At 35.8% G+C, this 26,038-nt stretch overlaps 5 protein-coding genes across 8 annotated transcripts; 3 read left to right on the top strand and 2 right to left on the bottom strand.

The window, feature by feature from the left end:
- Positions 1–3: 3 nt before the first annotated feature.
- Positions 4–2,745, bottom strand: Nop10 (Nop10 ribonucleoprotein). Its single transcript, XM_076412172.1, has 4 exons — positions 2,605–2,745; positions 317–394; positions 223–265; positions 4–160 (listed from the first exon to the last, which is right to left on the bottom strand). Exons 2-4 carry the CDS (start codon positions 368–370, stop codon positions 63–65), a joined length of 195 nt encoding a protein of 64 aa, XP_076268287.1. The 5' UTR covers positions 371–394; positions 2,605–2,745; the 3' UTR covers positions 4–62.
- On the top strand, positions 648–8,602 carry LOC143201242 (serine/threonine-protein phosphatase 2A 56 kDa regulatory subunit delta isoform-like). Its single transcript, XM_076412171.1, has 4 exons — positions 648–952; positions 1,039–1,089; positions 5,432–5,600; positions 8,473–8,602. The coding sequence occupies exons 1-4, from the start codon at positions 950–952 to the stop codon at positions 8,505–8,507; spliced, it is 258 nt and encodes an 85-aa protein (XP_076268286.1). The 5' UTR covers positions 648–949; the 3' UTR covers positions 8,508–8,602.
- Positions 8,569–17,160, top strand: LOC143201238 (serine/threonine-protein phosphatase 2A 56 kDa regulatory subunit gamma isoform-like). Of its 4 annotated transcripts, none has more exons than XM_076412166.1 (9): positions 8,569–8,740; positions 8,799–8,988; positions 10,421–10,561; positions 11,277–11,476; positions 11,537–11,871; positions 11,929–12,265; positions 12,321–12,607; positions 12,663–12,796; positions 15,098–17,160. In XM_076412166.1, exons 1-9 carry the CDS (start codon positions 8,711–8,713, stop codon positions 15,112–15,114), a joined length of 1,671 nt encoding a protein of 556 aa, XP_076268281.1. In that variant the 5' UTR covers positions 8,569–8,710; the 3' UTR covers positions 15,115–17,160. The 4 variants fall into 4 exon arrangements, with proteins under 4 accessions (XP_076268281.1, XP_076268280.1, XP_076268283.1 ...); XM_076412168.1 differs by having other exon boundaries at positions 8,608–8,740; positions 12,663–12,843; XM_076412165.1 differs by lacking the exon at positions 10,421–10,561 and having other exon boundaries at positions 8,581–8,740; positions 12,663–12,843.
- A 1,153-nt stretch (positions 17,161–18,313) lies between these two features.
- Positions 18,314–24,829, bottom strand: yata (N-terminal kinase-like protein yata). Its single transcript, XM_076412174.1, has 12 exons — positions 24,415–24,829; positions 24,097–24,360; positions 23,820–24,043; positions 23,678–23,768; positions 23,301–23,615; positions 23,023–23,244; positions 22,725–22,953; positions 21,923–22,114; positions 21,703–21,867; positions 21,490–21,641; positions 19,175–19,321; positions 18,314–19,124 (listed from the first exon to the last, which is right to left on the bottom strand). The coding sequence occupies exons 1-12, from the start codon at positions 24,526–24,528 to the stop codon at positions 18,822–18,824; spliced, it is 2,418 nt and encodes an 805-aa protein (XP_076268289.1). The 5' UTR covers positions 24,529–24,829; the 3' UTR covers positions 18,314–18,821.
- CIA30 (complex I intermediate-associated protein 30) lies at positions 24,821–26,009 on the top strand. The gene is made up of 4 exons (XM_076412179.1): positions 24,821–25,176; positions 25,237–25,481; positions 25,530–25,715; positions 25,771–26,009. The coding sequence occupies exons 1-4, from the start codon at positions 24,945–24,947 to the stop codon at positions 25,993–25,995; spliced, it is 888 nt and encodes a 295-aa protein (XP_076268294.1). The 5' UTR covers positions 24,821–24,944; the 3' UTR covers positions 25,996–26,009.
- Positions 26,010–26,038: the final 29 nt, after the last annotated feature.

Raw genomic sequence — 26,038 nt, forward strand, 5'->3', positions numbered from 1 at the left:
CCATTATATTTTTTGTACAATTTTATTAACAAATTAAACATAATTACATTACTTAAAAGCTATTAATACACAGGCTCAGGAGTTTGTGTTTTTAGAATGCCATACCGGCTCTTTATAATTATTCTTTCTTTAGAATATTTATCCTCTGGAGAAAATCGAGCTATAAAATATGTTTATATTAATAAAACTTAGTTTATGAGAATAAAAATTGTTTTATTTTACCTGGATGTGCGGATTGAGTAGGTTTTCCATAAGGGTCAACTTTCTGTAATAAAATTTATGAAATAAAATATTTCCTAAAATATAATCAAGTTACCTTTAGTGTGTAAATTCTATTGCCACTCTCATCCAGATAGTACATTAAATACATTTTGAGTTATTTTGATAATACACGCTACAAAGCGAAAACAAAATTAAAAGGTTATGTGAAAATTCTACTTCTCTACTACTTTTAGATAAAATAAAAAACAACACTTAAAATATTTAAAGTTTTATGTACTTATATATACCAGTATGTATAATCAGTTAAAGTAAATAAATAAAATAAAACAATAAATCTATAAACAAAATATAATGTTGTTTGAAAATAAAAAATTTAGAAATGTATATGATGGGTGGCTACAGTCGCGATATCTATTGTTGAGTTTACGATTTAAAATACTTGTCAGTTCAATGGCAGTTATGTCTTTTACCTAATGAAAAAATGTTCAATGTTATAGTTAGTTCATTTTAGTATTTTTAGTGTTATATACATATTCGTTGTACATTTTTTGAGTATTTATATTGTCAAGTAACTTAGTTTTTACGTCCCATTATTAATGAGCTTTTAATTAAACTTGAGGGAGCAACTGAATGTTTGACGCCGTGGCTATTCATGTTTTGTTAATTTTTTATTATTCTTAGAGGAATTTGCATTTAATTTTTCGATTCGAAAAAGCGAATTTGAACAATGGTAAGTATATACCCAATAGATATACAATCAGAATACAATAGGTAGCTTTGTGTTAATTAAGATTTCTGATGGATGTGTGTTTGTAGGATTCTAAAGCCAAAAATGAAAAGGGACGTAATGGGGAAGGTGATGGCGAGGTATGTATTTCCCTGCATACTAATTGTTTGTTTTAATCGTGTTATGTGCATAGATGCTTAATATTACATTGTTCTTGTACATTATTAGATATACAGTTATTCTATTCTATTTATCATATTACACAATTGTAATGTTTATAAGAGTCTGTAAAAAATATAAACAGAACTGGAGATAAATATTAATAACCAGAAGGCTGCCAAAAGAGTGCTGACATTCTTAATTAGATGACATGCCATAAGATAATGAATATATTTTTATTAAAATTCAGAATACCACATAAGCACAGTTATTAATTATATGAATGTGTTTAAATTATGTAGATAGATTTCAATATCAGAGCAATATATTTACATAATTAAATATCAAATATAGAGTTGTTTATCTGTGTAATGTTTTGTGTGCGATTTATATAGCAGAGAATTTATTTTAGGGGCTAGAGTTGTTTTGATTTCAATTTTTATGTGATCTAATCTCTGGTTTTCCAAAACTGTTTCACTAGAGAGGCATTATAAAATAGATTTGTTTATGTTATGGAATGTAATTGGACTATCTAATGATCAGTTTTGTTCATTATATTTGAGTTCTGTAGTGATTTCAGTATGACATAACTGTGATAAAAAAGTCTATATGCGGTGGACCACGATACAGTCTCAAAGATTGTCACACTTTTAATTCATTGTCCAGTCTTATTAGACTTATCTGTAGTGCCTAAATAACTAGATTTAATGTTATGTGTAATTGATAACGCAGATTTTTTTTAGATTAATATTTAATTAAATACAAATGTTTTACTATAAGGAGGTATTAGGAGATCTGTTTATGATACGAAATATGTTGGAATTTCTTATAGACCGTCCAAAGATCAAATCTCGTTCATGGAATTCGCGGAATCGATATTAGCCCAAAATGTTTCCACTGTTTTCGCTCAGAGCCCGAGAGATTAAGACAAATATCGAGTGAGCCGGGGGACGGAGTGCCGTGGCGCCACCGACGCTGGCGAAAAATAAAAAAAGCGAATTCCGTTTTAAAAATAAATCGCGAAAAAACTCGCACGGACGATTTTCGGATTGCGTAATGGTGGCGGGTCCGATTTTTTCCTCTCTATTTACATTTGGATCGCGGACATTTTTGGCAACCGTCATTGTTTATGTTTTGGAATGCTCGTCGCCGAATGCAGCGCCGTCCCGATGGTCACGAGAATTTTAAAAAATAATAAAACCGTTTGACTCGGCGGCAGCGTTCGAATGCACCAGTCCGTCTTTTAATTTTAACCGAGTGCGAGATCGTAACGCGCGAAGCCAGACCTACCCGGCACCTTCGTTCGCTTGTTTATTGGATTAAGAGGAGGAAAAACCCCGTTCGCGATCCGCGCGCCCGTATCATGGATATCAGTGGTATCTTCAAACGTAGGAAAAAAAGCGTGTACGACAGAGTAAGTAAACAAAAACCCGCTTATTCTATCCAAAAAATACCTGTATCTATAAACACTTTCATCTCCATAACAACGAACATACCTTTCTTTTGTTTCGCGCGACTTGAATAGCCAGCGCGACGGTTCGGACAGTGGACGATGGTTCTTCGATTTTTGTTTTCGTCAAAGCCTCCATACTAACGAATCCAAATTAGCCCCCGGTAACATTTTTCTTAAAGGCGGCACCGCTAAATACGCGGATCATCGCCGCCTATTCTAAAAATAAACGAAAGGCAACACAACAAAAACAAAACGGAATCGCGGGGGTAGGGGAAGCGAGCAAGCGGTTCGCTTAAAAAACGCGGCTATTGATTTTTTTTCGAAGCCAAAATTTCTTTAATTAATCGTTTTGGATTGTAATTGCTCGGTGTCCCATGTTTTTTGTCCCGACGTGCCTTTTTTCGAAACCGTCCCAATAACAACGTTTCAGTTAACTAGCCGTTTTTGTATATACGTTTTTATCGCTTTAATTTTACATGTAATTACTGTTTTCATTGTCGTTTTAAAGGTTTTGCATTTACACTGCGCGACGTAAAGTTGGATATAAACACAAGAAAACTATATGGCTTATTTTATAATATTTTTGTTTTATATATCGGGATTTTTTTTTGTTAAATTTAAGTTTTATTGTAGTAAATCGGTACAATTATTTTATTCAAAGTATTGTACATCGATAGCTTCTACTTTTTTCCTAAATTACAGACTCTGTCTAAAAAAAAATTATTTATCTTTTGGGGATACCAATCGACCCATTTTTGCTATCTTCATAAGATCTGAAGCATTACTCAGACAGGTTACGACTCATATGTCAGAACTAGTAGTAGTCATAAGGGGTAAGGTCTGGAGAATATGGTAGCACTTTCCATTTTAATGTTTCCAAATATGTTTCATTTCATTCTTGGCTAAAACGCATCAATTATAGTCGATAGCCATCCGTCGAAACCAGTATTCACATGTCGAAATCGATGGAGCATAGTTGCCATAAGCTTCACACAGTTTTCACACAAATTTGACCTCGACGAAATAACATATTGAAAAGTGAGGCTTCAACGTGAAATTGACACACGATTCACTTCACAGAGAAATATATAGTAATATCTGTCCGCTGTAAATCCTTTAATATTAATCTATAGGCCTGATATTAGTTATGTGGAAAACTTTTTTAGAATTTGAAGGTAAACAATATGTCTTTTCAAAATAAATTTCAACGAAGTCTTTAAATGAGCAAAATCTCAGTTTTGGCCTCTTGGAATGGAAAATAAAAACAATACAATACAATTACATGAATGTATAATCTAGACATTTCTGCATCTACAAATATTTTTTCCAACAATTTTTTATTGATTTTTAATTTAGCAGCTTGGAAAGATATCTGGACCTTATCTTCTTGCAATAAATCTTATACCATTACACGGATAGTTCTGACATTGACATAAACAATTCTTCTTTCATTCCTTTCTTTCATTCAGAAGTTAAATCAGTTAAATTAATATATCAATCAAGGCATTCACAATTTTAATATGAATTGTATTCTTTTTTTGTGTTTAATTGGCCTGTTGGGTACTTATTAATTTTTTAAAAGCTGATATTTATTAAATTAATTATTAAAATTATAGCACATTATAGTATACCTCTAAAAGCCATTTATCAGACATAAATAAGTATAGAAATTAAAATAAAATCAAGTATATTATATTTAATAACGAGTTGAGTAAAACGGTGCATATTATATAATTTTAGACATATATTTGCGTTTTAAAGTTATTTATTACTATTTGTTTTATCTCTTACGACACAACGAAACAGATAGTACTTTATAGTATTGTGCATCTGCCCATATATTTGAATAAAAACGAAGTTGCCTGAATAATGCTGTGATATTTCGTTCTTCATGAGACGTTTTCACGGGGATGGCGAAATTTAAAATAGAAAATCGTCGAGATGCGGACAATTAGCGATCTGTCGCGCCTAATAACCCAAAACGCTTACGGCTACATGAGATAATAAAGAACCGAAAATATACCAGAAGACGTTCGTCATCAATTATACACGAACAATAACGGTTGATAGCCAGCTGTCGCCTCACGGAAAAACAACGATGCCATCTGCTGCTTAAATATTAGACGTGTATCAATAATGCCGGAAAATAACTTGTTTCGGCTCTGGAGAAATTTCATTTTTCAAGAAGGCGCCTCGGCATACACGAGACGCGACGCTAAATTTGATTTTTCCCACACTAACACTCCGGCCTTTACTGTTTAAAACAGACGTATTCGTGCTATTTATGCCGATTTTGTTTATATATTGCAATAAATCAGGAAAAATTTGTCTTCACCCGTCGTCTTCGCAATTTCCTTAATATTTCCTAATTATTTTTATCTCTTTTGGATACTATTTTAGTTAGCAAACAACCTATGGAACAAAAATGTCTTAATTTGGCCAATTTGCATTCATAATTTAACAATTATCATGTTCACTGCTTATTTAATTGTTAACAGTGTAAACAATTTTTAAATATTTTCTAAATGTCTAATGGTTCTTATCTGTGCGACAGTAATCCCGATGATTTTTTGATTCATTCTATTGTGTTGAAATCGTTTTTTATAAATAGACGCGAAAAACAATTCCAAGTCAATCCGGTCGGATATCATTTGCATCAAACCATAATTATTTTTGGAAATCGTGATATAATAGCACTAGAGACACTTAGCGTTTACATTTGTTCTTATCAATGATTTACAAGCCATTGATGACTTTAACTAATTTCTTCGAGTTTACGAGGATGGTTGTTATTAATGCTTTTTGGATAACACTGTTGCCAAATTTAACAATTTTTCATAAGATTTAATTAATCGATTGAATCGTTCCAGCCCAAGAATAACCACATCCAGGGTCCACCGCCGCCCACGCCTCTCAATAAGACCAAATTGACGGCCGGTACCATACAAGGACCCCTCATCAAGAAGGATAAACGCCACTCTAGTTCCCGCTTCAACATAACGAAAAACAGGGAACTGGAAATGCTGCCGCCTCTGAAAGGTACGTAGGTTTATTATTTCTTCGCCAGGAGTTGGTGTGTACTGTGTATATTAAAAAAAAAACATTTGACATGCTGGTAAACGAATTGCCGGTGGCATTTTTTTCGATCTATTGGCAGCGACCGTGCATTTTCGCTCAAAAAAAACGACTATTAACCTGTCACGTCAAGTGACAGCGATAACCTGTAATTAATCATACTATTGCGTACGAAGTTGGTTGTCAAAAAGGACACTTATTTCACACAATTCCTAGTGCAGCAGCAGGACAGTGTGAGTTTGTGTCCGTCTGAAGTCTGTGGCTTCTTTTTTATCGACTGTGAAAGGTAAAAGGAGACATTGTTCGAAACTCAAACAGGTGGCGCTTGCGCTTAACCGGCTGATACGAAATTGCGGGGTTGTCGGCTTGTGCAAAATTTAATGGAATGTCAGCTATTTCCGTACCAACAAATCTCACTGTAGACCGATTTTTTAATTTAGAAAATTAGGGAACAGGAAAGTAGAGATGTTTTAATCGTCGTCTTGGAAAAGGACCCGATAGTTTTACCGCTTATTCATCTATAAATTCGCGTGGGGTTGTCGGGATAAACCCGAAACTAGATCCGGCAACGCCGCCGGGGTAATAATCTATACCCTCTTTTCTAGTTTCTCCGGTTTTCCCGTTCCCTTTCGTTACAATTTGCGATTTGGGTAGATCAGGACCGGTGGGTAAATCCAACGAATCCGGGGCGTAACCTAAAGTTAGTGGTGGTGGTGCCGATTAGTAAAACGGGAGAGAAATAAGTCGAACGGGATTGAATCCCGTTTCGATCGCCGTGCCTAATCGCGACGACACCGGTTCAGCTGTCAAAACCTTATTTTGTTTTCCTTTCCTTGCCGGAATCAAGTAGGTCTTGTCGTGTTGTTTGATACTAGGTGGCTTTTTGTTTTATTTTGGCTTGACATTGTTAGGTGTACATTTAACGGTGATGAATGGTTTTAATCTAGTGTGCGGCAATGTTATAGACGCCATATTCAAATTTTTACAGTATATCTTAATTGACAATAATACTAAAATAATCAGAGAGGTGTTCACTCTTTCCCGAAGTTTCTTGTTTATTTTGACGCGTACTTTCGATATACTTAGACTTGGCGGACATGTAAAGTAACATCGCTTTTTCGGTCACCTTCATAACAACAACTTCATTTGACATGTTATTATTGCTGGAAGTTTCCAGAAATCAGCTAATATACTGTGTATCGTAGTTTTTTAGTTCTTAATTGCATTCGTATGTTATGTTATTGCAATTACAATAGCGACGTATGAGATAAATTGTCATAAAATTATTTCCACAGCACACTGAGCAATAGCACAATTTTTAAATGTTTTTGGTTACGTTGGGAGTATTTACGCGAATGTCATTAAATTTCAAAATACATTTTTTTTTGTAATTTTATGTTTATCAATGCTGTAGTATTTGCTTTGAAAGAGATTACATATTCATTTGAAAGATGTGAATGAGCCGTCGAGAATTAAGTAATTTCTGGATAATGATAACGAATCGATATGGCCATAAATTTGTCCGGGCTTATTTTTAGCTGCAGTTGACGAACCTAACTAACTGACCTTTAGACGTTATACCCCCGACGCGCTTTAAATATTTTAGGCTTTTTGTAGACTTTTTTCTTCTCCGAAGAACTGATTTTGTTTCAAGACATGTGGTCGCAGCCAACTACAATGGGATATATGGGAGGCTTTAGCCAGGAGGATTGTTTAAGGATTAGGAATTGTTGATAATAATTTTCGCAGCGATAACAGTCCCATTCGGTTTTTTGCCTTTGGCAAGACGGGTATAGAACCGAGGTACTTATTTTAAGCCCTGTGCGTGACATCATCTAGTTTTTTATTTGGGTCAGTGATGCACGCCAAAAGTAATGTGATATACGCATGGTATTACGGAAAACTGTGTAGTAAAAGACCAAATCATATGTTTTAATGAATTTTAAATCACCAATTCAATCAGGCCAAGATAATGATAATCCAGTGTAAATTTGGTATTTTTGAACTACTATTATCTATTTTACACTACGGTTTCTTTCAAATATATCCGTACAATCTAAAATTATTTTGATACTTACTGCTAGTTTCATTTATCTATCGTTTAAAACTCAACTTACATTCTGTCAAAAAAGCGCGTACTGAGAATTGATCATTACAAAACTTCGTTATGTTGTATGTTGGATACAAACATTGCAAATAAAGTTTCGCTTTTGATTGTTATAGTGCATTTAACAGATTTGAAGACATTTGACAGATTTGCCTTGCTCTAATCTGTTATCAGTGTCTTCAACAGAAGTTATAGCCACTACAGTGAAGCAAGTAACTACTAGAAAGCAAATTTTCGCAAAAAGAAACTTCTCGAAAGAAAACTCTCAAAACAATGCATTATTTCACAAGGCTATGGTTATGAGCGATTTACGCTCAAAAAAACTCAACGAAAACCACCATAACAGGTCAATTGAAAAATCCCCGGCCTACCATAGTAAAACACATTTTTTTTGGCAAAATTATTGTTTTTTTATAATTTTAACATATTTCTCTTCAAGGGTGATATACTGATTATAGCGACCCTCCAACTTTTCGATACCATTTTTGTAGTACTATTTGTCCTTTGCTTCAAAATAGGCCTTATTTTCGGCGATCACCTCTTCATTCGACGAAAATTTCTTCCCAGCGAGCATTCTTTTGAGATTTGAGAACAGGAAATCGAATTATTACTCTTCTCAAAATTAATTTTTATGGTGATTTTTTGACAGAATGTAGCTGTGAGCTTTGGCGAATCTGTGAAATCAAGAGCCGATTTCAACTTATGCGATTTACGATAATGTTTTTCCAGTACCGAAAGGAGATATTGATATTCGAAAAACGTAAACAAAGAGAGGGGCACTCACCAATCCCTTACCATTGCCAAGGAGATACTCGAGAGCTTATGTTATCCAAAGGCGGATGAATCCTCCCCCTTCGCACCCTCATTCCCTTATAGCACGAACCAGCCCCCACCGTCAGCCTATGTCCGATATCAGAGCCCCTCCTCCATCCACCGTACCCTCAACCGCTATGCCTTGGTGAACAGAATGGTTCATTCTTCTGCCATCTATCAACAGGTACGGTACTCTCACCAAGTTCACGGCCAGGGACGTTAAAAAATTATTCGTTTTGAAGGGTTGGCAGCCCTACCCGTACACGCAGGCAGCGGGAGGCATTCCCAAGTCTCCGTCGTTCCACAGCGGTCTCGATTTGTTGGTGGCCTCGGCCAGCGTAGACTCGCTCAAGGCCCAGACCCTAGACGACCGGAACATGGCGGACTCGCCAGGGTTCGCCCAGAACGGTCTGTCGCCGAATGATTTTTACGGTTAGTGACAGTTTTCACGAAAGAATTTCTGAAGGAAACACGTTCGAATTGGACCGAAAGGCCAAAATAAAGAGAACTTAGAAGGCGACCCTTACCATGATTGGCCGAGATATATTACTAAAAATAATTTAATTACCATTAATGATTCAATCTGAGATTTACAAAAATTTTATTGCACCTGTAAATTAGTAATTTAAAGCTTTTTTGTTCAAAATCGGTGCAAAATGTTTTATTCAAACTATTGTACGTCGATAGCCACTATTTTTTCCCATCTTTCAGGCAATTTACGTATTCTGTCTCGAAATCTTTTGAGGCTATCGACGAATCGACCCATTTTCTGCTATCTGAATGAAAAGTGAAGCGCCGCTTGGCGTTAACATTTAAGTCGGAACAAGTAGTAATCGGAAGGACCGAGATCTGCAGAATATGGTGGGTGGGGTAGCACTTTCCATTTTAACGTTTCAAAATATGTTTTCTCTAGTTTTGCAATATTGTCGAGCGAAGAATAACACTGTTGTGTCTTTGCTCGTATTCCGACCGTTTTTGGCTCATAATATACCACCAAATAGGGACCATTAGCTTGGAGTCATAAATAGACAGCTTTGTCGTTGAAGCATAACCAGGTGGTCCCCACGATTGTTTCCCTTTAGATTATACTAATGGATCCACTTTTCATCACTGGTAACAGTACGATACAAAATACCTTTCTGATTTTGTCGTTCAAGCAGCATTTTGATTTTGATAAAACTACCCGCAACGCTCTTTGTATTCGGCGTCAAAATAAACACTTTTGAAATTCACATGTTAAAATCGATGGCGACACGGCATTCGATGACCTTCAACCGCCTTTTTCTTCAAAATGAAGTGAAAAAGTTAAACTTCCCGCAAATGCGATTTACTCGGTACAAATTCATACAATTTCACACATACAGAAATGTGAACTTCCGGAATTAATTTAGTTACAAGTACCGTATGCGATTTATACACAGTAACACTGCTGTAAATCCTTTAAAATTAATTTATAGGCCTAGTACATTAAAAATACTTAATAACTATATAATTCTATATATATCATGATAACTATTAGATACTTGTATTCTCTTCTATATAGAAAACATTGACAGGCCAGGCACAAGAGTATAATTTCGGAAGACAATAGCCTACTTTGATTACAATAACGAACATTTTGTGCACCGTGACTTAATGCTGATTTCGTCCAGTCAAATTTCTACATTCTCTATATTTATAGACCGAAAAAAATCGTAAAAGTAAAGTCGTAAAGTCCGTAGTTCAAACGTGTTTCCAATCAGCTATCAATCCGGCTGATTAAATTAAGGAGTTAATTATCGTTGTGGTTCGTTTAAAATAAAACCAGCTCGAAAAATCGAGATATGCGCTGCGGCCTTGTTGTATCGTATGAACATGATTTAAGGACTGAACGGGAATGATCAGGTATCGCCGTCAGATGGCAGTAAAAACGGCTTAGACCGGAACATGACCCCGACGCCCGGATCTAGAGCCTCCAACGTCGAGAGAGCACAGACACCTATCAAACAGTTGCCCCTCTTGAAAGGTACTCCAACCAGTCATGTGTCAAGTGTTTTTTTTTAATTATCGACAAACGAAAAAAACTGCAGGATTTGAATAGATAATAACGTATTACGTCGATAAGACAGTAGTTTTGGCTTTGCCTAATTAATTTTATTAGTTTTGGCAATTGATATATCAGTTTGGCAATTAAGTTAGATTATGAGCGAATTTTATATGCGGCAGTTAAGGTCGTCTACACTGGGGCAGCATAATACAATAGCAACCGATTTCGATACAATAAAAAGTTTATCTTTGTTACGAAACGTTCTTGCTTGTTGCTTGCTTAAAAAACCAAACCAAAACTTGAAAGCCTTAGTGCTAATACAAGCTAATCTTTATTTAGATCACATAATAATTAATTTCATCTTTATTCTTCTTTAGTGCTTCAGATTTGTTTTCGTTATAGCAATATAATAGTCATTTAAAGTTATAAAACAAGCGACAGTCCTTAATAAGGTTTCTATTTATCACAATGAACAACTAAGACGAATAAAATTGGAAGTGCAAATATTTCTTGGCGTTAGTTGTTGGGAAATATTAGCCTAGTGTGGACGTTCCTTTACTTTCAAGTCATTATTCACAGTCAGAATTACTCTCTTAAAATCCGACGTACTTGATAAATATAGAACAAAATCTTGCAGTTATTATTGAAACAAGATACAAGTATATATTCACGTAACTCATGATATAATCTGCAGAAGCCGCACCGTCAGAACGCGAGGAACTTTTCATTCAGAAACTGAGGCAGTGCTGCGTACTGTTCGACTTCGCCTCGGATCCCCTATCCGATTTGAAATGGAAGGAGATCAAGAGAACCGCCTTGATCGAGATGGTGGAGTTCGTCACCCAGAACAAGGCCGTTATCACGGAGAGCGTCTACCCCGAGGCCGTCAACATGGTAAGTATGTCCTTACCGGTCTCCTCGACATCGTCGAACGTCACGTACTGTCTTCCGTAGTTCGCCATGAACCTGTTCCGGACTTTGCCACCGTCCTCCAATCCCAACGGTGCAGAATTCGATCCGGAAGAAGATGAGCCGACGCTAGAAGCCGCCTGGCCTCACCTCCAGCTGGTATACGAGCTGTTCCTGCGAGTATTGGAAGCGCCGGATTTCCAGGCTAACATCGCCAAACGGTATATCGATCAGAAATTCGTACTTCAGCTCCTGGACCTGTTCGACTCCGAGGATCCGCGCGAGAGAGACTTGTTGAAGACGACCTTGCATAGGATATACGGGAAATTCTTAGGGCTACGAGCGTTTATCAGGAAACAGATCAACAACGTCTTTTATAGGTTAGTAATACTTACCCTATACCCAAAACTCGAAATAATAACACCGCTTTTTTTTAGGTTCATTTATGAAACCGAACATCATAACGGTATAGCGGAATTACTGGAAATTTTAGGTTCCATCATCAATGGATTCGCGCTTCCCCTGAAAGAAGAACACAAGGTGTTTTTATTACGTGTCTTGATGCCACTACACAAGGTCAAGTCCCTATCGGTCTACCATCCCCAGTTAGCATACTGTGTTGTTCAATTCCTCGAGAAAGACCCGTCGCTCACCCAGCCGGTGATTAGGAGTCTATTGAAGTACTGGCCGAAAACCCATAGCCCCAAGGAGGTAATGTTCTTGAACGAGTTGGAAGAAATCTTGGATGTGATAGAACCTGCAGAGTTCCAGAAGGTAGTTGAGTTCCATCGGTGCGCGGAATGTGTTGTTTAAAATGCCGTTGTTTCAGATAATGGTTCCCCTGTTCCGTCAGTTGGCCAAGTGCGTGAGCTCCCCCCATTTCCAGGTAGCAGAGCGGGCTCTGTACTACTGGAATAACGAATATGTGATGTCTCTGGTTGCCGAGAACGCGACTGAAATTTTACCCTTAATGTTCCCGAGCTTGTACAAGAATTCGAAAACCCACTGGAACAAGACCATCCACGGTCTGATATACAATGCCCTCAAGTTATTCATGGAGATGAATCAGAAGTTGTTCGACGACTGTACCCAACAGTATCGACAAGAAAGACAGAAGTATTTTAATTGTGGGAATCGGGAAGTACTGGTTAAACATGGTGCTGTGTTACAGGGAGAAAGAGCGCCAGAACCACCGTTTGGAACAATGGGACCGGGTGGAGTCCCTAGCGATGTGCCGGCCGGAATACCAAATAGTGCTCCAGAAAACTGGCGGCGACTGTAATAATCTGATCACCAGTCCTGAAGGTGAAGACGATGTTAATTTAGATAATTTAGAGCAAGAAGCGCTAGAGGTAATTTTTTCAAAAGCATCCTGCTTACATTCTTATTCTATTTGTACATAGTTAATAATATATTTTACGTTTACGCGATGCGCGGCCTATTTTTAGACCATTTCTCTTTGGTCGTCATCGTCATATTATTAGATCTATTTGCTGAATGTTTTACATTTGATCGGTAAACCGAGGACATGCATAATTTTTAAAATATCCCACCTCTCAGCGCTAAATCGACGACGTCAAGTGGTGTGTTTGAACTCCACTACTGACTTCCTTCAAAATTTAACCCGTCCCATCCCACCTCGGCATCGATTAGTCACCAGAAATTCCTGTTTGATGTTCTGTTACGGCTAGAACATTTTCAATCTCTAGTTACGCATACTTTTTTTATTTTTATAACGAATAATCATACAAGTGCCGTACAATAAGTTCTCATATAAAGATAGGAACGCAAATGGCATAAAGCCATTGTCCGTACAGTCATCCTCTTGAAATTTCAGTGATTATGGCGGATGTTATAATATTTTAAAGTATAAATGGTTTTGTTACGGTGTAAATATGAATTTATTTGAATTACATATTCTCCATTACCGTTATGGTTGAAAGACTATGGTTTCTGTTTGAAAAACTGTTGGAGGTAGCTTAATTACAAGAGCGATCTCAAGGAAGTCACAACAAATAATGATCAGGGAACTCTGGACCACCCAATAGATTCATTAAAGAAGTTTGTAATTATAATATTTCAAATTGTCTTTGGAATCGAGAAAAAGTTAGAAACACAAATGTCATAAACCGCTGTAAATTGAACTTATATTTTTTTTGTCATCAAAACTGTACAGCTGTGTACCTGTATATCCCACTCTCTCAAGATTATTTTTCCATTTTCTCACCATTCCGTGTGAATCCCAAAAAAAAACGTCGTCGTTTCTTGACCGATTTCGCCGTGTTTGCTTTCGTTAGAATTCGTTGGACTTTAAAAAAACACTGTTTTGACTAGTATTTTATATTGGGACTGTTGTAGTACCTCTACACGGAAACTGATGATTTATATGAAAAAAGACAGAATTCTTGCAAAATTCAAGTTTATTTCATTAAACTTTTAACAAACAGCCTAGTGAGTCTTGTAAAACATTATACAGGGGCGGCATCTGTCGGATTTCTGAGGACATATTGGCCGACCCTCGTAACACATTTTAATATAAATTAAATGAAATTTTAGCTATAAAACCATAACTGTTTACTCGAAAATCTCCACTGGTTCTGGTTAATCTCCATCAATTAAACGACGCTATTTGTTTAATTAGAAACCCTGAAAACTTAGTCGTATTCGTTAATCCAGTGTTGATAGTTCTGACCCGAAAAGACACCGAGAGCAGAAATATTTAAGTCGATTAATTGATATTATTTATAAGAGTTGCTTAAACTTTCCATCGCCTATATTTGTTTCCTGGTTTCATGTGCGATTGCGGTGAAGTACCTCTGTAGAAACCATAAATCAGACATAACATTGAAACCTCTTTGCATCAGTTCCCTAAAGTATTACTATAGAAGCTCCTTATTCTCGGTTATTTATTTTTAATTCGGGAACCAGTCGATACATTAAAGTATTCAGTTAACTCATCTATCTTTTTATGCATTTTTCTTATAAAAAGCGTAACTGAATTGATATTAAATATTTTCTGGGTCTGCGCATACACATTTCAATCAGTTGTAAATTATAATTCAACGGTTTTTATATCGTTACCCTTTCAAAAACAAATTGGATTTTAAAAAACAGAGCCATATATGATTAAAGTTTAATTGACATATTACTTTTATATTGCACTTTCTTCTACGCCACCCATGATGTAGATTATATTAGGCATATTTTTTCCGGTGGTATTATTTATTCCACTTATTATAATGCATATTTATTGAAGGAATGAAGGAACAGCCGCAGCACTCTTTAGGTTAGAGTTGTTTAATTGTATTTACATTGACATATAACAACGGTGTCGACCAGTACCAACACAAATCGAATTTTATGGACCGATTTGGTTACATGTTCGGACGCATCATACATCATTCTGTCTTTTTAACTAGGGTCCGAATTTAAAAGGGATTTTACATTTTTATAAACTAAATTTGGCAATGCGTATTTACGAAACGAGAATAAAGAGCTTTTACGGTATTTCGATTGTTTATATATTTCAAATAGTTCGGCCATGTTTACGCCTATTCATTTGAGCTACTCTGAAACGAATATTACAAGAACACGTTTAATTTATAGGCGAAGAAAACTCGTAACAGCAACAAACCGTTGGTACGTCGCAAATCGGAGCTGCCCCAAGACCAGTGCACCATCAAGGCCCTGAACGATCACAAGAGAGCGGACGAGTACCTCACCACCCCTCCTGACGTCAACAAATGCTAGTCATACATTAATTTTAGCAAGCTTAGTGCCAATTACGATCACCAAATAATTCGGTCATAGCGTCACACAGTCGCCGTTTCAGTCACGACAGGTCTGATACGTTCGGAACGTTAGTGCCTAAACTGGAATCGAGTTTACGGTAACCGAGTACCGGAATTTTTGATGATCGTGGAGTACGTGTAGGTGTGGAGACATACAGGTATTTGGGAATAATCGGATAAATTAAAAATACCACCGCAACAAAAAAAAAACAAATTTGAGTACAACTTAAACAGTTGAAAAGGATTTTCTTGAGAAACCAACCAGAATTTTTTATATAGATAAGGGTATACAATTCCAATCATCGCTTCGTTCCCTTAGCCGTGACCCTAACATGATACTATCAATAATCATTTATACAAAAACAATAAAAGCTATTGTATATATGTGTCGTTGAAACGATTCCTTGCGAATTTGCGAAGTACAAAAACAAAAGTTACGGTCATGGCTAGATGGATTATGATTTTTTTTAACTCATAGTAATATTTAGACCTATTTTTTCTATATTTTAATCCCATTGGTTTATATTGAGCCAAAAAGAGTCTTATTACTAACAATAGGATATTTTTAATCAAAACTAGGTTAAGGGGTAGTTGTAAATGTTGATAAAGTTAATATTAAGAACCATGCTAGAGTAAGTTTTTTTCATTGTACTTCTCTAGAACTAATATAGATCTATAATTTTTCTAGTCTTGTCTAAATTAAAAGCGAAATATGAGAGATTCTTGTACAGGTACTAAAAACAGACATCAATACATTTTTTTTAACGGATACTATATTTTTGCTCGGTTATAATATTAAAAAAAGGGAAGAGATAATTTTTGGCTCAATAATCGCTGACGAGTTTCAGGCGTCGCTCTGTAATTTATTCTCTTCGCGTTATACAGTATCTAGCATGTAGTACAAGTATTTTCTCTCAGATAATATCTGTATTTCTATTTATTTCTATATACCGTATAAATTATTGTTAAACCGTCTTGTAACGATTTTGAAACTACTGTGTTTATTTTATTAAATATCGTTTAAGGAAGCTCAAATGTTTTACTGCATTAACTGTTGGCAGTGCAGGAGGGGGAGGACGTGTGCACGATAAGTACAGCCGTTTTACAGGGTGATCGACATTGACTGGGCCATATTAAAATTAGCATTGTTATAAAATTGGTGGATGCGCCGAAAATTGGTTTACTAGTAAAACACATTTTATATATTACCAAAAAACACGAAAAGGCTTCACTACTAGATTCAGAGCTGCCCTGTTTTCAAAGTGATTTAAACGATTGATTTATAAAAACCGATAATAGGATATACGTTTTATCTATAGCCGAACTACAGGGTGTTATATGCTGGACGTATGAGTTACAGTGTTAATTTACTCGAAACGCATTATTATTTATTATCACCGTTGTTTTTTTAAAGTATTGTTCTTGTCCGAAGTAACCTATACATACATATAAATATAAATAATTTTAATTTTGTATATCAGTTTGAATTTATGTATATTTTGATTGTAATTCGATTATTGGCGATTGATAATGATTCGAATTAGATCTGAGGAGAATCGGCAACGCGGGATGATGATGATTGATAAAAGAGAGACGGGGGAATCGTCGTTAGGAACGTAGAAAACGTTGCTTTAAGTGTTTCAACTGAATTTAAATGAGATACAATAAACTTAGGTCTAATATCTATTATGTGGAAGTACATTCAATAATTAGCATTTAAGGTGTACGAGTTACGCGGTAAGATCTAAAAAAAATGAAGAAACACTCTGTATAGTACCGTTAAGAAGTTGATAGTGTATTAGACAGTATTTTTTTAATGTACAGCTTTGCTTTATGATGAATATCTATTGAATATAAATAAAATTGTTTTAAAATGAAGTCGTATTTAATTTTCGAACATTATTTTTCATAGATACCCACCGTTTTCATCTAGAGAATCATAAGGTTTCCTTTAATGTTAAAGTTGATTAATTTTTCGACCCTGGTTGTTTTTACTCATACATATTCCCTTATTTATCCCACATTAATTAAATACAAATTATATTTGATCCATAAATCACGATGTACTGATAATAATTGAAAAAAATGGATGTTTTATTGATGTATTGGCATCTAGTACAACCAGTGCTGGTCGTTTAGATATGCCGCTCAATCCTACCACTTAAATGATTGTTTTATATAACACAAATATCGAAATGTTTTAAAATAAAATAGGTATTTAATCCTTCATTATCCCTTAGCAATTAAATGATATTCCTACCTCAATGATTTGTTTGATTTACTTTTTATATATTTGAGACTTGAGTAACACTAATGGTAATTTTTTGAAATGGAAAAATTTTAAACCTCATTCATTTTTACCTTGACCTAACCATGCTGGACCTTTGTTAAATTGCTGAATAATTTTGTGAATTATTTTCCTCCAAATATGTACTAGATCGTTCAAAAAAAAAACAAGATTTTTGAAATTCGACACAATATGGTACTATTTATGATGCGAGAATCAAAAAGGCTGTTAATATATAAAATATACCTATTCTTTCGATGAATAACTAGAAGTCAAAGGTAGCAAGCAATTCGATTCGGCTGGATGTTGTAAGGATTTACTGAATCTCTAAGTTGTCTTGGAGAATACGCTGTCATCTTTAATAGCTTAAAGAAAAAAAGGCCTGATATTTAACATTAAACCTTTATTTACAATCGATCTAAATAAATGTAGATAAAAACTGTATAAAACAAAATATATTAGGCTTATGTATGTTCAAAATACACCTCTTTCTTGGATGAAACTATTTTTGCACTTATAAATTTATGAAATGCATCCTATGAGAATAGTTCGTCCCTAGAATTAAACTTGGTAAATCGGCTGGATATTGCAACGATGTATATTAATCTACTTAATTTTTCAGTTGTTTTGAAGAATGAAAGTTAATTTTTTCTTCACAAGGTTTTTTGCTGTCACAAAAATAGTTTGTATAGAACCTCCATCTTTCAGCTTGAACACAGCTTGAAGAAAAAAAAAGGCTTGATCTTTAACATGAAACCTTTATTTACAATGAATCTAAATATATGTAGATAAAAACTGTATAAAATAAAATATATTAGGCTTATATAGTCTAGTGTATTTAAAAACAAATGGAAATATCCAATGGCGTAAAAAAATTACAAAAACCAATAATATTGTCATCGGTAAACTAAGAATATCTGCTTATAGAGTTAATAATGCCAATCAAGGTTAGAAGTGAGTCAAAAAAATGATTATGTACAATCTGAACGCGTCATCATTTTAGGCCTATATTGAAAAAAAAATATTTAAAATATAAATTGAACACGGATCATGTAATATTATATTGAATATTTTTTTTAATAGTAAATATGTAAAAGTGAAATATTATATCTCATATCATATCATCGCATATAACCCTGATTATTTGATTTATTCTCATATTAAATCGCTTTCGCACCCTTGATTATGTGGTATTCCTCTTATTTACATGTTAAATGGCGTAGGGAAGCAACGATAGGTGGCGCGCGAAGCATTAAATTTTTTTAGCTCCCAGTTTCATGGGTCCTCCGCCAGTCGATCTGTTCGCCCTGCGCGCCTCAAGCTCCTTTTGCCGCAGCAGCTTCTTTTCCTCGCGTTTCTTCCGAGCGTCCTCCAGCTTCTGGTTGCCCGTGCTGGAGTTTTCATCGATCGGCTCGAACTCGGTGTCGTCCCATCCGGATGGCGGTTTCCGATTGGTGACGACCGGCTTCTTGTTCTCGGTTTTGAGCGGTATTATCGGCGTGGTGTCGGTCGGGCTCCAGGCGCTGGATGGTGACGTCATGTCGGCTTCGACTTCCTGTAACAGAACCGATTTAGTAAGGGACTCACAGTGTCTCGCAGACATACATGTTCCTCTTCCAAACTACCCCATTCCTCGTTGTCCCAACCGTCTGTTACTTTGACACCGCCCGATCCGGACGGTGGGCTAGTGGGATCGCTCTGAGTTCCCGTAATACCTCCGCTGCCGCTGCTGCTTGCCATCTGACCACCGGTCTATTACATAATAATCAATATAACAGGCTCTACTCTGACAATCAATAGTATTAAATGTAAATAACTTAATAAGAGAATTAAACACAAGTAGATACTAATGCATGAGAGAGCTCAACAACTGTAACAATACAAGAAAATAAATCTATTGGGTGTTGCATATATTCTACTTCTTTTCATTGTATAAAAGCGTTTTTGAGAAAAATTAGTAAAATATACATCAATCAAAGTATTTTCCATAATTTTCTACAACTTTTTCCCATCCTTCTGGCAATAAGATACGGTATCGTCTTGTTCAAAATAATCTTCGATCATCGATCGATTTGTGCACCTCTTTAGCATTTCGAAAACGTGTTCTATCCAAGCCATGTTTCATAGATCTGAACAAGTAATAGTTAGACGACGCAATGTTCGGTGAGTACTTTGCGTACGTCAGAATGTGTAATGTTCGAATAGTCTATCCTACGCACCGTGGAGCCGAGCGTTATCATGCAAGATAATGACTTTGTCCGTCATTCGCCATTGCTGGTCCTTTTTTTGCAGTATTAACTCGTTCAATTCATTCAATTGATGTCTGTAGGTCCGCTACACCTTTCTGATGCTACTTCCTTTCTGCCATGAATATGATGATGAACTGATGGCTTTTTGCATTTGGAATTGTAGTAGAACCACTTATAATCCAACTAAACTCATCTTTTTTGCAATATCCTGAACATCTTTTCATATTCTCAGACGGTTCCAAGAGCAATGACTACGTGAGGGCAGCCTTTACATTGGAGATGTCGAAAGGACACGCTTCAAGCTTCCCGTTTCATCGAGTGTATTGACCGCTGAACTGTTTGTCACGTATAGGGCCCTGATCTCAGTACTAGATGTGCAAGACAAACGATTAGTTATCACCTCCGATTCAATGAGCTCCTTAAAGTGCCTCCAATCATATCTACCTCTACACCCGCTAGGAGTGCTTATCCATGAACGGCAAAACTATTACCTTTATGTGGCTCCCTTCTCACTCTGGGATCATTGAAAATGAAAGCGGATTACTTAGCCAAGAAAGGGGAGGGATCTTACTTTACTATTTTACTTTACTAGAATCTTTAGACATCTAGACCAACTCAGGATGGGAAGAAGACCACCACTGTGCGTCAAATGTGGTTCCTCACTGTCTATCAAACACATACTAATCGTATGCCGAAGATAAAACTTGCAAAGACGGTTGGTCAACCTGGAAGAGGCGATGGATCAGTGTCTTAGGCTGGACAGTCTGATTAACTTTCTAACCATAACAGGACTACTACTAGAAATATAATAATGTGCATCAATGTAAGATCATACATGTTCGTTTGAATTCTTTGTATCTTGTATCCTTATCACTGTCATGGGTTGTGCGAGAAACTCATGAGTCAACTGTAGCATAGTAGTACGATTTTACAAATTCTACTTGTCATATTGCAACATGTACCCTTTATTTTACACTATATCTGTAAATAGACACTAAATAGTCCCGGAGGCTGATGGGTTTATAATTGAATGAAACTGTTAGAACGGACATTTTCAGTCAATTGGTATGAAGCCATTTCCCCCTTTGGGATCTTTTCCATCGCATTTTTAGTATCAACATCAGATTCATCAACTGTTAAGCTGTCTGAAATCTTTGAAAGTTTCCTAGGTTTTCATCCAATAAGTGTTGCAATTCATTGTCTTCGAACTTTTTTGGTCCTTCAGAGCATTCTTTGTCACTGACATCAAAATCACCATTTTTAAATCGTTGGAACCATCATTAACAATCGGGACATACCGCCTAACAGAGACAGATAACAGATGACAGAAAAGCATAATTTTACAAAAGTGTTTAATGCTTATGATAAACAATGATTTGCTTAACAAATGATTAGCGTCTATATGCACTGAATAACAATACTTAATGGAAAGTTTTTGTTTTATGCCAGAGGAATGTTAAAAACTATTGTACTAAATGTTAAATCAATAGATACACATACAAAGATAAAAGAGTAATATATCGAATAAAAAAAAACAAATCTAAAATGGACTAGCACAACGAGAATGAAGAATGAAGATAAAAATGAATGAAGGCAAGATTGAAATACATTTGCAATAACAGAGATGAAGACGAGGAAGAACATCACTTTCATAAATGAAAACAAACTCACCTCTATATCACCCCAATTATCATTGTCGCCCCAATGGTCATAGTCATAGTCCGAAACCGATTCGTTTCCTCTGCTACCGTCCTCATGTTCAAGGGAAGTCATGGACGTGACGCTGGAAGTAGTGGTTGATATGCTGCTGCTGGATGGTTGCTCTGGTTAAGAAATATATCGTAAATTAATGGCAAGTGAGTAGAGCGAATCGACGCGAGATACCTAACGAACCCGGCTTGTTAAGCATCTTATTGGCGAAGGTGTTCATCGATTTAACGGTGTCCGACTGGCTCCTGTAGAACTTGGCCGTAACCGCAGTCACAGCCCAACCGGCCCAAGTGGCAGCCGCGTTGCTCAGGCTTGGTGTCGCTGTGTTTACGTCTGCTTCTAAACAATGACGATCGTTTTAAATCACTCTATCCGATTCCCGGACGCTACCCACCCATGCTCTCCCGCAAACTGGGATCCTCGGATACCTTCTCCAGTTTCCCCAAAAAGCCTTTGATGGTGCGGAACACGGAGTCCCTGACGGACTTTTCGGGGTCCAAGGTGAGATGGCATAACGCGGGCAATATCCTCTGCGACACTTCCGCCAAAAGGTAGTATTGTTGAGTGGCCGCTAAAGCTAACACACCTGGAACAGATGACTGCGATTATCGGAGAAACTTGGCATATAATCTTATATTTTATCGATGACACAGTCAATAGATACCTAAAAATATTTTTTACAATATAAATACCTTTAGTTAGTAATTCTTAATAAAATAAATAGTTTTTCTCAGAAACTCCCTTTTTATTTAAACGTTGTTAACTGATTAAACACAAACGTGACATTTTGTTTCTGTTAAATCATAATTCTACAATATATTCGGACTGTTTAAATGGCAACACAGATTTCATTCTTTCTGTATAATATCGTATTCATACAATTTAAAATAAAAGTAAATTATTTTCGCTCATTCCATTCGTCTAATACGTCAAAGTGACATATACGAATTTTAAGAGACAAGAAAAAATATCGGACGGATGGTACAGGGTAATACTGAATGAATCGAATCCAATTCATGGAGAGCATGTCATTGTCTGAAGTCAAATGTCATTGTCAAAAAGTCAGCATCTGACGCTGCCTACTTTTTGAATATTATTCATTTATTTATATCCAAAGTTAGTTTGTTTTTTGGTATCAAAGCGAATTTTTATGGAAAAAATATAAAAATTAATTTTTAGATATGATTTTAAAATACCTGCGTTTCTAGCTGGAGGAAATGGATCCCTCATGGCTCTGATAAAAGCTGATATTAACACTTTCTGTCTTATCTGAGGATGTAAATGGTGAGCTATTTTGCCCAGACACACAGTGGTGTTAGTCCTGATGCCACCTTGGTCGTCTTTAGCTTGTAACCGGGCAAAGTGCCTCAGTATTTCTACATTTAAATTGTTGTAGTTTAACTTAGGAGCTAGATGTATCACAGACTAAAAAGACAAAAAAAATTTATGTACTTAAATAAAACTAAACTCAACCAGCTGGATGATACGACATACTTTGACAGTCTGTTCTCTTATAGTTGGATTGGTGTCCATAAATCCGTGAGCAATTTGCGGAAATATCTGATCATTTACTGTACCAGCTTGCAAATGACCAATGAAATGTTCTAATTGTTGTAGCAGACGTGACCTAGTAGCTCTGTCGTTGCTACCAAACAACTTCACAACACATGGCACTATTTTCTTTTGGTATTCGCCCTCGTCCAGGAGCCTGCCCAGCTGAAATGATATTTTTAATGGAACATATTCCCTCACAATATCTACCATTACTATACTTTAAACATAGGTGCTAAAACGGCAGATCCAGCATCCCCATACTCGAACGCCGTGATTAACTGAGGCAGAATTTTGTGTTTGCAAATATTATCTGGGAAATTGTCCAAGTGGGGAGTTAGGTTGGAGAAAAATCGATTCTTCTCGTTTTTATCCTTGATCTGTGTCTCCTCTAAGAACAACAAGGTATCCACTAAATCATTTTTGAAATATCCACCCAATTTCCTGCACCTCGTGATGATATCGGCTGGGTTCGGCCGACTTTGCGGATTCGAACCAACAAGTTCAGAATACAAATTGGTTAATTGCTTGGGAATCTAAATTTGAAAAAATATATTTATGAATCATTGGCTATATTTCTTTGCACTGATAGCCCCACCTTTTCTGAGTTCCTCAACGAACCTTGTTGATATAATGGTCCATTAAAAACCTCCCATATAAGACAACCTAAGCCCCACATATCTGAAGAACTATTAAAAAGTGTTAATCATATTTTAATCATATATATGCCAACTACCAACCATTTGGTGATAGCACGCTGTCTGCCTGAATCATTTTTTTCTGGAGGATCATACACCTCCAAACATTGTGTAACCTTATAAATTGAAATATTATTTTCTTGTGCGCTAGAAACATACTCAACACCCCCTAACTTCCATTCGCCAGAGGTATTGACAAACACCGACCAAATATTAACATTATTATGTCTCAAACTGCCATCATTATTTAAAAAAGACAAAGCCCTCTGTTAAAAAAAATATGTAATAATACTGACACTTTCAACTATTTTTAACTTACAGTGATTTGAAATATTCCCCAGGCAACATAGAGTTCTTTTTGTGGCTCTTCCAGAGGAAGCTTCTCTAGATGAGTTAATAAAGGATCCACATGCTCTGTAACCAAATACAGGACTTTATCTGTCTCTAAACTATCAAGATATGTAAGGATGCTTGGATGACGAAGAGTTTTCAATCTTTTTACTGCTGCTTTGGCTATATCAAGCTGTGCCTCAGACCCACTTTTAATGTCATATACAAAAATGGACACTTCTTCATTAGTACCCTTAAAATAAACCGTAACATTAAACAGAACAAAATGAACTTGATTATAAAGCACCTTCTTTTTTCCATTATGAAGGGTCCAGACATTTTTATTTTCATATCCAGAAACTACCTCTCCTATTTCGAAATTAAAATCTTTGGAAGGGTCTCGTCCGAAAAAAGCCCACATATTAAAATTTCAATTCAAATTTCCAATTATACATCGAATTAAATTATTTACAAAAACACGGTATACCTAACCTAGAGCTATTAAAGTGAATAAACGGTACACGTATACGTATATGACAACTATTAATTTACGTTGAAAATAACCATGTTTCTATAAATACCGAAATCAAAAACATTTTATAAATTGTATGTAGTTTGACTTAACGGAAAATATTAATGTTCCAGTGAATATTAACATAAAAAAATTATTTGTGGTATCGGCAGTATCGAGTCACATCCAGTTAAATGAACTGTCAGAATCAGCTGTTTATTTGATAATAGGTCATTTATTTATTGTATTTAAGACTTTTCTAATTAATATACGAACTAACCGATGATTTAGAGAATAAAGGAAAAATTAGATTAAATAATAACATAATGGCTAGATTAGTAAAAAACATTGTTTCGAATTCATTTTTACTGTTGAACATTAACAAAAGATGCATTAGCACAACTAATAAAGTGTACACTTTCCATGAATCTGACGAAAAAGGTGGTTATAAAGACACTAGGCCTTATCCTTCCTTCACGGAAAGAATCAAAATGGGTTTTAATGGACTGAAAACGGAAATCGCAATGTGGAAGGAAGAAATACGGGATCAATTCGAAGGTCTCTTTTTATATATATACAAGGTTAGCATTGGTTATTTCTTAAACTAGAGATTTTTAGGTGACCCTGTTATGGTGTTTCGTCCAGGTGAGGTGGACGTGGTATGGAGGTTCCAGGATAAATCTTCTCTTGACCAATGGATTGTAACGTCAGACCAAGACCATAAGGAAGGTTTCAGTAGTTGCAGTTTAACATTGAGTAACTGTGGAAAAGGCTTGTTTAGTGGGGAATTATCAATGAGAAAGCCTAGAGATGGAAGGGTAAAGAGAGCTGGATATTGTAATATAAAAACTATCAGAGCTAGAGTAAGTAATATTTTTTGTTTGTATTCTAACTAATAAAAAAAACTTCAGAAATCCTTTAAAAGAGAGACGTATCTAGACTGGACTCCATATAATATGCTAGTTATGAAGATAAGGGGTGATGGAAGGTCTTATTTATTAAATGTGCATACCAAAGGGTACTATGATATTACCTGGAATGATATTTACCATCATGCTTTATTTACTAGAGGAGGTCCATACTGGCAAATAGTTAAAGTATGTTGATTTGATTAGGGGTCTCATAAAACTAACATTGCTAATTATTTTGTAGATACCATTTTCTAGATTTTTTTTGGGATCTAAGGGCAGGATTCAAGATTGCCAGTGTGCGATACCGCTACAACAGGTAGTATCTTTTAGCATCACCGCCACTGAGAGGTATGCGGGAGAATTCTCTCTAGAAATCGATTACATCGGATTGGAACACGACCCAAGTCACACCGAAGAATTTGCATATGAAATGTATGCTTTACCAAAAGGCGTCGCTAATACATAAGTGTTTTTATTGGATCAGTTGTCTTATTTAAAATTAGTAATAA

Source organism: Rhynchophorus ferrugineus, unplaced genomic scaffold (genome assembly GCF_030347505.1).
Source record: "Rhynchophorus ferrugineus isolate W39M unplaced genomic scaffold, kcgeb_rfMv2 rfM8, whole genome shotgun sequence".
NCBI classification, from domain to species: Eukaryota; Metazoa; Arthropoda; class Insecta; order Coleoptera; family Curculionidae; genus Rhynchophorus; species Rhynchophorus ferrugineus.

Bases quoted from the DNA above. Each gene is read 5' to 3' on its own strand.
- Nop10 (XM_076412172.1), bottom strand. From the start codon at position 370: ATGTATTTAATGTACTATCTGGATGAGAGTGGCAATAGAATTTACACA. The intron at 266-316 runs GTAACTTGATTA...ATTTTATTACAG, and splicing joins ATAGAATTTACACACTAAAG to AAAGTTGACCCTTATGGAAA. The intron at 161-222 runs GTAAAATAAAAC...CATATTTTATAG, and splicing joins TACTCAATCCGCACATCCAG to CTCGATTTTCTCCAGAGGAT.
- yata (XM_076412174.1), bottom strand. From the start codon at position 24,528: ATGTGGGCTTTTTTCGGACGAGACCCTTCCAAAGATTTTAATTTCGAA. The intron at 23,245-23,300 runs GTATAGTAATGG...ATATCATTTCAG, and splicing joins TTTTAGCACCTATGTTTAAA to CTGGGCAGGCTCCTGGACGA. The intron at 21,642-21,702 runs GTATCTCGCGTC...TTTCTTAACCAG, and splicing joins TAACAAGCCGGGTTCGTTAG to AGCAACCATCCAGCAGCAGC.
- LOC143201242 (XM_076412171.1), top strand. The intron at 1,090-5,431 runs GTATGTATTTCC...GAATCGTTCCAG, and splicing joins ATGGGGAAGGTGATGGCGAG to CCCAAGAATAACCACATCCA. The intron at 5,601-8,472 runs GTACGTAGGTTT...ATGTTTTTCCAG, and splicing joins AATGCTGCCGCCTCTGAAAG to TACCGAAAGGAGATATTGAT.
- LOC143201238 (XM_076412168.1), top strand. From the start codon at position 8,711: ATGGTTCATTCTTCTGCCATCTATCAACAG. The intron at 11,477-11,536 runs GTAAGTATGTCC...TGTCTTCCGTAG, and splicing joins ACCCCGAGGCCGTCAACATG to TTCGCCATGAACCTGTTCCG. The intron at 11,872-11,928 runs GTTAGTAATACT...GCTTTTTTTTAG, and splicing joins ATCAACAACGTCTTTTATAG to GTTCATTTATGAAACCGAAC.
- CIA30 (XM_076412179.1), top strand. From the start codon at position 24,945: ATGGCTAGATTAGTAAAAAACATTGTTTCGAATTCATTTTTACTGTTG. The intron at 25,177-25,236 runs GTCTCTTTTTAT...AGAGATTTTTAG, and splicing joins AATACGGGATCAATTCGAAG to GTGACCCTGTTATGGTGTTT. The intron at 25,716-25,770 runs GTATGTTGATTT...ATTATTTTGTAG, and splicing joins CATACTGGCAAATAGTTAAA to ATACCATTTTCTAGATTTTT.